This window comes from Suricata suricatta, chromosome 2 (assembly GCF_006229205.1).
Source record: "Suricata suricatta isolate VVHF042 chromosome 2, meerkat_22Aug2017_6uvM2_HiC, whole genome shotgun sequence".
NCBI classification, from domain to species: Eukaryota; Metazoa; Chordata; class Mammalia; order Carnivora; family Herpestidae; genus Suricata; species Suricata suricatta.
This window is the reverse complement of record NC_043701.1, coordinates 161,206,416-161,218,546: the sequence shown is the minus strand read 5'-3', so window position 1 is coordinate 161,218,546 and position 12,131 is coordinate 161,206,416. Positions and strand designations below refer to the sequence as shown.

Sequence of the window (12,131 nt, the reverse complement as noted above, 5' to 3'; positions counted from 1 at the left end):
ACTGAAGAGGGAGGAGGAGGGAGGGAGGGAGTGATGGTCATGGTGGGGGGCACTTGTGGGGAGAAGTACTGGGTGTTATATGGAAACCAATTTGACAATAAACTACTAAAAAAAACAAACAATAACTTGGGCATTTTGTCTTTCAGTTAGACTCAGGCCAGAGAATACAGATGCATCTCTCTGTTGTGCATATTTCTAATACTATAATTACAACTACTTTTAAGCTTTGTGAATGGGTCTTGTCCATTAGAATTTGAACTCCTTAAAATCAAGGACTGCCATGTTTACCTTTGTATCATGGGTACCAGGCACATAGATATTCAATAATATTTCTTGACTATACATAAGAAGTTTGGAAGAGCTAATCATCTTCAGACAGTGCAGTATCATTTGCACAGGAAGCTCATGTAAGTGTGTATACCCTTTGTCCAAGTGAGAATTTTTGTTTTCCTGTCTCTTTGCAAGTAGTGAAGGCTTAAACTAGTAATTACATTTATTTCCCCCACACTGAGCTGTGCTGCCACAAACTGAAGATCTAGGGAAGCCGTGGGAAATTGGCGGGCTTAAGGATTACATTATTTTTCCATAATCAGTGTGTATTCTTGTATTTATGGAATTTGGTTTGAGGCTAGTCAGTGATACTTCTTTATATTCATCTACAATTTAAAAATTGGATTTTAAAAAAGTATTTCCCAAGAGATATTTTGGTGAGATAATTAATGCTTGACAAGCATGCTTTACTGTACCCCAACACTCGGAGTTACAGTAGTTCTTTTAGTGCTTACAAATGACAGACGATAACTCTACCAGATGTTTTCTATAGATAAAAAATCTGCGGCTTAGGATATATAATTTATTCAAGGTTCCAGAGCAGGAAAGTGGAGAAACTAGAATTTAAACCTAGTTGCTCCAGTACTCATTCTCTTTTCATTACACCGTACTGTTTTTCTAAATATACTGATAACAATTTTTGAATTTATAGTATATAATGTTGCTTTTATTAAAAATTTATTCAAGTATACTTAATATACAGCATTATTTTAGCTTCAGGAGCAGTGCTTTTAGTTACTGGTGACTAAACATTTTAATACTAATAGAAACCTTTATAGTAAGATATTAGGTAATATTTAAAGAGAAACTTTTTAAAGTTTTAATTTATGTAGTGTTTCTTGAAGGTATGTTTATTTTATTTCTAATTTGAATTACCAATAGGAGGATTTACTTGACATCTCAATTTTCTTAGACTTTCATGCACTTATTTATTTTCCCCTTGTTGCATAATCTCTGCATTTTATTAGTTAGGAGGCAGGAAATTTGCAGCTGGTTTTCTTGCAAACTTCGACTTGCTCTGAAATTTGTAATGAACCTTTAGAATGTTCTGGATTTATCTCCCATATGCCAAAGATCTTTGAATTTATTTCCACATGAGCTGAAATTTTCAGGTGATTGAGTAAAATATTTGTGAACACAGATGTTTTCCTTCAAAGTAGTTAATGATCAGAAAAAAAGACCTTAGGGAATACTTTATATTCCTCTGTAATATGATTGGCATAGAAATACTTTTTCTTCTGTATTTCACATTGCCCATTTTCTAAGGGAGGAAATAACTGAATTGAGAATTAAAACATAGTATTATTTATCCGATTGATTTTTTTTCCCCCCTCCCAGAGTAAACTAAAAATGATTTGGACTGACTAGGGCCACTCCATTCTGTGCAACTCATTGTTTGCATACTATTGGCAGGCCTCATTAGAGGGTGAATTTGCTTTTTCTGTGTTTGCCACTAACTCTTCCTGTCTCTTAGGGGAACTTGCCATTTGCCTAAACTGACCAGTCTTAAACAATTCAGACTATTAGTTATTTTTTCTGCCCTCCATATTTTTTCTATTATTCTTAGGTTTTCGAGTATTTAAAGCTGACGCTATTGGTCACTGAGATATTGCCTGGTTAGGGTTCGGCATTGTGCCCGAATTTGTTGGGCCTCTCAGGGCTGGAGTTCTCTGCGCTTTAACAAATGAGCTACAGTTCTCAAAAGATCAGTGAAGCTTGTTTGTTGATCCTGTATTCTCATCCAGAGGAAGTAGATCTTTGAGAATGTCTAAGGAAGGGTAAGTGAGTTTATTATTCTTCTCCTTCATTTTTCTTAGTGAAAAAATGTTCTAGTCATCTGTGAGTTGGAAGATTAATAAGCAATGTTACCAGCCGGACAGGGAAGGGAGAGGGGGAGATTGAAAGAAATTTAGCTGAAAGCTTACATTGTTAATGCTTCACATGTAATCTATTAAAAAGTTTTACTATTGCTATTTTGAAAGACAGCATTGAGAATGAATTAGGAATTTAGTGAGCTTTAAGTACCCTGTTTGTGCTAAACTTATTTTGTTTTTCTGCAGAAAGTGTGTATGAAGATTGGAAATAAATAGGGGTGTCTTACCAAGGAATTTTACATAGACATGAGTGAAGTTTAAAATCTCAAAGGCATTTTCAAATAACTTGTACCTTGGAAAATGTTGTGAAAGGTGGCTTCTGATTTTGTTTCTTTCTGGGAAGTGTAGACAAAAAGTAATTTTGAGTAGAATCCCTTATGCCTTTTTACTTTGCAGTATAAAATAGTTGTGTTAGAGTTTTCATTGTTTTTATATTATTCTCTCTTATGACTCAGAGTTTGAATTGCTATGATACTCTTTTTGTTACCACTATAATAGGTGCCGTGTAAGTTAATGATAGCGTACTAATTGTTTCTTTCCTAACTTTCCAAGAGTAACTAGACCTAGTTAATTTCAGAGACATTCTCTGAATAAGTAGGACGTAGATCTCAAAAAAAATTTTTTAAGAATACAGTAAAATTTTAATTTTGATTTTTCTGGAAGCTCTTATTCTTTTTCTAGTTCTTTCTTCTATTAGAAATTTTGAAGTACTTTCAGGGCTCCACGTTTACAGTGTTTTAAAAATCTAATTTTGGGTTGATTTTGAGCAAAATAAAATTGGCCTACTTACTGCTATTTGAAACCTTATTATTGAATAAAAAGAACAACCATGGGCATAATAATTCTATATTATTTTTAGACTTCTCATGACATCACTAGATTTGAAGTTTCTTTATGAAAATTAGAAAAGTCGTCTTTAGGGTTAGTATGTTTCCTTTCTTTCTAGCACCAGCTATAAACCTGTGGTTGTTAAACAATTTGTATGATAAAGATTATCACAGATGCTGGTAGTATTTGTCAATCTTGTACATATTGTTGTTTATAAAGCTTGTTTGTAGATTTAAGAACTCTATTTCTAGGGGTACCTGGGTCGCCCAGGCGGCTAAGCATCTGACTCTTGATTTCAGCTCGGGTCATGATCTTAGAGTTTGTGAGTTGGAGCCCCACATCGAGCTCTGCAACGACAGCATGGAGCCTGCTTGGGATATATTCATTCATTCATTCATTCATTCATTCATTCTCTCTCTCTCTCTCTCTCTCTCTCTCTCTCTCTCTCTCTCTCTCTCTCTCCTCCCCCGCCTCGTACCTTCCTCTGCCCCTCCCCCACTCTTTTTCTCTAATAAATATTAAAAAAATCAGTTAAAAAAAGAACTGTGTTTCTGGTGCACTCAAAAATTCTTAGAAAGTAATTAGTACTAATTTTCTCCCTTATGGCAACATATGTGTTAGAATTAGTTAGAAATCTGTATAAACCAAAGGGTACATTAAGAGTTGAGATATTCTTTTAGGTTTATTTCTAGGAGCCCCCAGGGCAATTCCCATACTGTCTGAATAGGTAATGAGCAAATTTACTTTTTCTTTTTAAAGATTAGCTTTTATAGTTACTCATATATTTATTTATATTTTAAAAGTAAGCTCTGTGCCCAGTGTGGGGGTTGAATTCATGACGCTGAACCATACTCTACCAACTAAATCAGCCAGGCTCCCCTGAGCAAGTTCATTTGAAAAGCACGGATAAGGGGCACCTGGTTGGTTCAGTCAGTTAAGCATCCAACTTCGGCTCAGGTCATGATCTCACAGTTCGTGGGTTCGAGTCCTGCATCAGGCCCTGTGCTGACAGCTCAGAGCCTGGAGCCTGCTTCAGATTCTGTGTCCCTCTCTTGCTCTGCCCCTCCCCTACTCATGCTCTGTGTCTGTCTCTCAAAGATAAATGAACATTAAAAATATTTTTTAAAGAAATGCATGGATAATATAAATGAAATCCATTAGAGTTTATTATTTATTTAGAAATAATGGATAAATTTTGTATTTTGGTAGGAAAAGAATTCTAATATTCACAGTTTTTATACATGTGATATTTAGACATAGATATCTATGAAATATTTTCCTAATAATAACAGGAAAAGATTGTTATTATAAAAATTATGCTTGAGCCTTATGTTAACCTATGATTTTGGTGATACTGTGGTTATTAGTGTAAGGATAGAGATAATACACATCAGGAAACCTAATAGGGACTTCATAGACCTTCACATACATAGTCAATTGATTTTCAGCAGTGAGGCTAAGGTAATTGAATGGCTGGAACAACTGAACATTCATATAGAAAAAAAAGAACCTTGACTTTTACCTCAAACCATATATAAAAATAACACAAAATGGATCCTAGACCTAAATATAGAAGTAAAAAGTAAAGTGTAGGTGAAAATCTTTGTGACCTTGAATTGGCTAAAACTTTCTTGAAGAAAATACATAAAAACCTGAAAGTTAAAACTGATCAATTGGGTTTCATAAAAATTAAAAAATAAAACAACTCTACTTTTTAGAAGAAACCATTAAGAAAATGAAAAGGCAAGCCACAGACTGGAAGAAGATAATTCTCAATACATATATATCTAATAAAGGACTTACATCCAAGAATTCACACAACACAACAATGAGACAGACCCAGTTTAAAAATGGGCAAAAGAGGGGCACCTGGGTGGCTCAGTCAGTTAAGCAGCCAACTTTGGCTCAGGTCATGATCTCATGGTTTGTGGGTTCAAGCCCCACACTGGGCTCTGTGCTGACAGCTGGCTCAGAGCCTGGAGCCTGCTTTGGATTCTGTGTCTTGCCTCTCTCTGTAACCCACCCCTGCTCACACTGTCTCTGTCTCTCTAAAAAATAAAAATGAAAAAAAAAAAAAAGAAAGAAAGGAAATACATTAAAAAAAAAAGTTAAACATGACTGGCTGCCTGGGTGGCTTAGTTGGTTGAGCGTCACACTTCAGCTCAGGTCATGATCTCACAGTTTGTGAGTTTGAGCCCTGCATGGGGCTCATTGCTGTCAGTGCAGAAACCACTTCACATCCTCTGTCTGCCTCTCTCTCTGCCCCTCCTCCACTCATGCTTTCTCTCTCAAAAATGATAAACATTAAAAAAAAAAAAAGCCCACAACTGTAATATTAAACATGACCTAGTAGTTCTGCTTATAGTTATTTACCCAAAAGAAATGAAAGCATATCTCCACACATATTTGTATTTGAGTGTTTATAGCAACACTATTTATAATAGTAAAAAACTGGGAGCTTCCCAGAATATCTACTAATTTAATGGCTAGACAAATTGTGGTATATCCATAATATGGAATATTGCTCAGGAATAAAATAATTTTGATACATGTAACAACATGAATGAACATCAGAAATGTGCTAAGAAAAAAGAGGACAGGCACAAATGATAGGTTATTTGATTCCATTTATATGAAAACTGTAGTGACAGAAAATATAGATCAGTGGTAGCTTGGGGCAGAAGTTGGGGACAATATTGCAAAAGAACATGAGGGAGTAGGGCTCTGGCTGGATCAGTTGGTGGAGCATGCAAGTCTTGATCTTGGGTTTTGAGTTCAAGCCCCATATTGGGTGTAGAGATTACTTAAAACTAAAATCTTAAAAAAAAAGAGAGACATGAAGGACTATTTGGTTTGATTGTGGTAGTTGTTACTTAAGTGTGTATGATTGCCAAAATGCACCAGACTTTAAAATGGGTGAATTTTATCTTAGGTAAATTATACCTCAATAGAGTTGGTGGGGAATGAGACTTGAGAAGCTCCTCAACTTCCTTATTTAAAATTACGTAAATAAAAAGGTTATTGTTTATTCTTCTTTAAGGGAATGTACTTGGGGAATACAGATGATTTAGGATGTGTTATGCTGGAAAAATGCACTCTCCTAATGTCATGATTGTTCCTGATCCTTTAGAGTTTTGGAATGCCTTTTATTATTAGTGCTGCTTTTTATTAGTTAAGAGCCAAGATGAGTTTTTCATTTGCTTTTATTTTAACTTCTAGATTTTGACCTCTTTTTTCCATTATAGGCACAGTGAGTACATTTGTTAAATTGGCCTAATGACATAGGTTAATCATACTTTCTTATTTTTATTCTACAAAATTTAACCTCTGTATTTTGCTGCGTTTTATAAATTATCCTCTTTATGTTGGTCTTTGCTTTAAAATAAATTGGTGGAGGCAAAAATGAAAAAGAATTTAGAGGAAAAGAGGAAAAAAGGGATTGGAAAAACTTGTATTTATTTAGACTGAGATTCTAGAGCAGTAAATTTATATTCAGAAGTACTAATAATGTCTCTGGTTTCTCTCTTAATTTGTATATTCTTCATTTGCTAGTCTTCTCTTTTATTCCCCACCATCTGCTCTCATTACTGCAGTTCCTTCATTTCGGAAAGAAGGTGAAAGGAATTTTAATGTCTCTTCCTTAAAGAGAATCTCCTTAAAGTGTGCTTTGAAAGCTTTAGTGGATAGTATGACCAGTAAGTACTCTTAGTATTTTATACACATTTTTTCACATCTAAACATCTCTGAAATTGGGCTGCATATAGCAATATATCACCTAGAATTAAGTTGAGCTCTTCCAGATGACTTCATTTCTTTCAGTCACCTAAGGGCAATATTAACCATCCTAGCAGTATAAATTCAGACCACAGTACTACATGACTGTTCAGATTCTCAAGGGGAGGTTCCACCTCGCACCCCGTCCCTAGACTGTGTCAGGGCTGAGATGTGCGAATTTTCTTGTGTTTCTTCAGTGCTGTAGATTTATTTCTTCTTTTTCCTCATATTATGGGTATAGCCCTGTGGTAGCTATGCTTTATGAGGCTCTAACTCTTCTTGGGGATCCCCTCCACCCACCCTTGCCCCTGCTTTTAGTGGCCTATACTGTGGGTGAGTTTTACAACTGATGGCATCTTAAATTTTAATCTTTTATTTTATTGTTTGCACGCCACCATAGTCACTTCTTTCCCCTGGAACATTTTTTAAAAGTTTTAAAAAATATTTATTTAATTTTGAGAGAAAGACACACACACACACACACACACACACAGACAAAGCGGGAGTGGGGGAGGAACAGAGAGAGAGGGAGACACAGAATCAGAAGCAGGCTCCAGGCTCTGAGCTGTCAGCACATAGTCAGATGCGGGACTTGAACCCACAAACTGTGAGATCATGACTTGAGCTGAAGTTGGCTGTTTAACCAACTGAACCACCCAGGTGCCCCCAGAAGTGAATATTTCATGTTTTAGTTTTAGAAATGATATATGCTTGTCATTCAGACTTTTTTGTTTTTTTGAAGCTTATTTGTGTATTGAGGGAGGGAGGGAGAGAGAGAGAGAGAACGAGTACTCATGCGTGTGACTGGGGAAAGAGCAGAGGGGGAGATAGAATCCAAGGCAGGCTTCATGCTGTCAGTGCAGATGTTGGGCTTGAACACACAAACCATGAGATCATGACCTCAGTTGAAGTCAGATGCTTAACCAACTGAGCCATCTAGGTGCCCCTTCTTGTTCATACTTTCTTGTTTTAATTTTTTTTTAATGTTTGTTTATCCTTGAGAGAGAGTCCAAGCTGGAGAGGGCAGAGAGGGAAAGGGAGACAGGTCTGAAGCAGGTTCCAGGCTCTGAGCTTTCAGCACAGAGCCAGATGCAGGCCTGGAACTCATGAACTGAAGTCAGTTGCTTAACTGACTGAGCTACCCGGGCACAACAAGGCACCCTTGTTGTTCAAACTTCTAAAGCACAGGGTGCCATTCTCCTGGCACAATTTGATAAATAAAATGTATCCTTCTTGAGGGTGTTCCACAGAAAAAATACTTAGATAAATTAGTAAGTTAATGGCTGAAATTTATGAAAACAAAAACTAATATTACTTAAATGATTTTGGGATTTTTGCTTTTATAAAATCTAGTCTCCAAAGTTTTTGTTGTGTCTGTATATCAATGGCATTTGAATATCAATTTTTAGGACTCCATTTCATAATTTAGAAAGTTCTTACCTATACGTATTTTATATTACCAAGCATACTTTTTACTGAAGGATAGAGACAAAGGCAGACTGAGGTCTTCTATACGTAATAGCTTTATACAAATATAGTTCACATACCATTGAGTTCACCCTTTTAAAGTATACAATTCAGTTGTTTTAGTATATTCAGATTTGTGCAACCAATACCATTGTCTAATTTTAGAACACTTATTACTCCTAAAAGAAATCCAGTACTCAGATAAATATTTCTCTGGTCTTTACAAGGCCCTATTCTAGGCTTTGGGAAGGTAGTAAATACTGGCCTCAAAGGTTATAATCTAGGGAAGAATAAGAGAACTACCCATTTATTTTATATATATGACAAAATATTCTACCTGCCAAAATAATATTTGAATATTCAAACTTCTTATATGGATCACAACTTTATAATCTCTTTGGTGAAGTATTAGAGAAGTAACCTGAGACCCAGAGACATCACTGTCAGATAGATCTGTGCCATAGATGGAATTGTTTCTTGAAGACCTGAGATTGCTGCATCTTGAAAAATTAGAGATAACTGAGGAGGACATTTCAGGTGTAGGGAATAGCATAAACACAGCCTCAGGGCACCTTTAGGAAATAGCAAGTAATTCATTTTGATTATTAGAGCAGAAGTTGCATGATGTAGAGCAATGTTGAGATAAAACTGATTTTGGAAAGATGGTAGCCAGCTTTGAACTGGAATATACAGAAATGTATTCCTTTGTGTAGGTAGTGAGGAAATGTCTAAAGGTTATTAAGTAGGAAATCAACATGGGCTTTAGGAGTTTGAGCTTTAGGACAGTGCTTCTTAAATTATCAGTGATGAGGGACCAGTTTTTTTGTTTTAATGCCAGTCTTGTCAAATTGATACATTTATAAAATACACTAAAAATGAATTACTAGGAAGATGAAGAGACATGTAAGTTTACTTTTTTTTTTTAATGTTTATTTTTGGAGAGGGAGAGCATGAGATTTCTAACCAATTGAGCCACCCAGGCACCCCACCCCTACAGTTTTTATTACTACATTCAACAAATGTGAAATTTCACAGTTGCTATAAAAGTTTCTAAATACTTGTAATTTGTGTATGTGTCATGTTATGGATTAGTAACAACTGTTCACAGGCCAGCATTGGTCTGTGGACGACTTTGAGAGGCACTACTTGAAAGCAGTCAATTTGGCCATTAGTGTGCAGGCAGAGCAATTCATGGGTGATTGCTAAGAATTAATGAGTTAACAAGGACCTGGACAAGTTGTTAGCAGTATGAAATGGATAACCTGGATTCCATGGACATTTGAAAATTTAAATTAAGGCACTTGAGATAATATGGATTTGAGAGAGAGGAAAGAGTTAAAAGATATTAACGAGATTTTAGGCTTGAGTGGTAAAATGAGAGTGCCAAAAGCAGAAATAGAAACTAATTTGGGGATGAAGACACTAAATTAGATTTTCAACAGAAATCTACATTATAGCATATTTTTATTAAGTAAACATACACATACACTCACAGAGAGACATTGTTTGGCTCATGATCTAAATTTGCAATCTCCGAAAAGCACTTGTAACTTCTTTTCTTTGATTGCAACAAAGTTTGAGTACATTATTACACAAACCCATAACCAAAATATACCCAAGATTTTATCCTTGTATCTTTAGTCTCATTTGTTGTTGCAGTAACTGTTGTTGGGCCGTTGGCCAGGAAACTGTGACTCGGAGGCAGGGGGTGGAGCTAGGGATAAAGTTCACCATCGCCAAAGAAACTCTATTCCAAATGGATTTGTGTGGAGCAACAGTGATATCCAATGACAAGTTAAATTAGACACAGAAGAGTTTTCTCCAACACTGTCTCAGAAGATACATGTTGTTGGAGGGGTTTGGTTCAGACTAAAACAGTCTTTTTGAAGTTAGGTTCAGGTTACACAAAAATCCATTGTACTAGGGACTTGACGAAGAATTTTGTTATGTGACTTCAAGAACTAATTGACTCATAGTTTCACACATTGCAGAACGGCAACCAGTGACAGATGAGGTAATGCTGCTTTGAATTACGAGTTAAATCTCAAAAACACTAAGAGTTTGCTACTTACAGAATTCCAAATTTAGTAAATTGCATGTTCATGTTCCTTAAGTATGAGGATATTAGATCTCTGTTCTTAAAGCAATTAGTCTTATTTCTTATGGTTAATATCTGTACTTACTTGGAGAGAATTTCTTTAATTTAATGTCTTATTATAGTGCGATATGATAATAAAAGCTTTTATTTATCTTTTCTTTTGAAATCTGTGCCTAGTTTTATAGTGCTCTTATGTCTTCTTTCCTAAAGATCATTTCTCTTGTTAATGCTCAAATCTGTGTCTTGCAAATGTCTTAATATGTAGGAATTTCTGGCTGATAATTGCATTTTAAGGTTGGATGCGTAGGTTAGTCATGCTTTCTAGGGCGGAGACTTTGTGTTTTATTTAAAGCAAGCTTTGGAAAGTTAATTTCACAACTGTATTCACATTCTTGAAGTGGAGCTCTATAGTGGAGTGTGTTCCACTGGTTAATAATTTAGAAAAGTGACACAAGTAAATTGGCATTGGCAAAGATAGAGTCAAGGTCCCTGGGACCAAGAGAAATTTTTGAATTCTCTAAGCAGATACGATCTTTTTGTTTTAAATATATGGTGGGATAGTGACTCAGTCTTTTAACTGATACCGTACCTAATACTTTGTTTTGTTACAATAGTAAAGAAAGGTGATTAGTTTGAAGCCAAGAGATTGTTTCTCTTGAAGACTGTATCCTGGAGATAATGATATTTCTAGCTGCAGGCTGCCTATCTTCTGAAGTCAGTGCATACTTTCAGAATTTGGATGTTTATTATCTTTGTAAATCTGAGCATATATATTATTACAGTTCTCTATGATCCAGCTCTTCCCTTTTGTCATTATAGCTTTACTTAATATACTTTAGATATTTGCACATGAATTAGATTTAATTCCCCGTTGCCCTTTCCTCCCATGTTTTGTAGCATAAATTAGGGAAAGAAAAGAAGAGATGAAAATCTGTGTGAAGTTTTTCTTTTGTTTCATAATAGAAATGAGAAGGGGAGACAGAAGTGATTGTTTCTTAAATTCAGGAATTGCTTCTGTGAATGAGGTTACTTATTTTGAATGAAAAAGAAAAGGTAAGGGGTTTTTGGTGGAAGATCTTCATGGGACATCTTATTTCTTAAGATTAGGCATCTAAAAAGCCTTTCCTCACTCAGGCTACTCCCTGAAGAACAGCTTTGGGGATATGTCACAAAGTGGTACAAGCACATGTACACATGTGCTGATTCAATAAAGTGACAAGTTAATCAAAGAGGAAAGAGTGCAATTTGATGGATATTCAGCAGCGGTTATTTTGGCAAAAACATTAGGTTTTCATATTCCAAATATATGTGAATCCAGGAGTTTGTATGGATAATACTTAAAGAGCATTATGCACTTCATATCCTTAGAATAATGTGATGAGGAGTAAGTACAGGTTTAAGTTTTCTTCTGACCAAGAAAGAAACTGTGGTTAGCTATCTTGCTGGATCTGTTAATAGTTTCTTTCTACCGTTAGCACTGTTTCAATAGTATTAGCAAAGTCTGTTTTTACCCTGTGATTTTAGCTATGTCTGAAAACAGCTCACTTCATTCTTCTATCAGAAACAAAGCTGTTTCTTGTAATATGTGGCCCCAACGTATATCCCTCCTGGGTTGTATCACAAGGAAGAATAATCTTCCCAGTCCGTTCCTGCCTGAATTCCCGTAGAATATTTTAGGCATGTCAGCTGTTTGGGCTCTGATCAAGGATTTGATCCAGTTGGCCTCTAGCCCAAATTGAGAGTGTGTTTGAAAAGCTTAA

At 35.6% G+C, this 12,131-nt stretch overlaps 1 protein-coding gene across 4 annotated transcripts in view; it reads left to right on the top strand.

The window, feature by feature from the left end:
• NT5C2 (5'-nucleotidase, cytosolic II) overlaps positions 1–12,131 on the top strand; it is a 93,972-nt gene that overhangs the window by 34,355 nt on the left and 47,486 nt on the right. Inside the window, exon 1 of one of the 4 annotated variants that reach the window (XM_029932503.1) lies at positions 1,936–2,108. The exons of 2 other annotated variants lie outside the window; for them this stretch is intronic. In XM_029932503.1, coding sequence (XP_029788363.1) covers positions 2,095–2,108 — 14 coding nt within the window. In that variant the 5' untranslated portion in view covers positions 1,936–2,094. Of the gene's footprint in view, positions 1–1,935; positions 2,109–6,626; positions 6,728–12,131 lie in introns of those variants that run through there. One more of the 4 variants, XM_029932504.1, reaches the window with a different exon arrangement.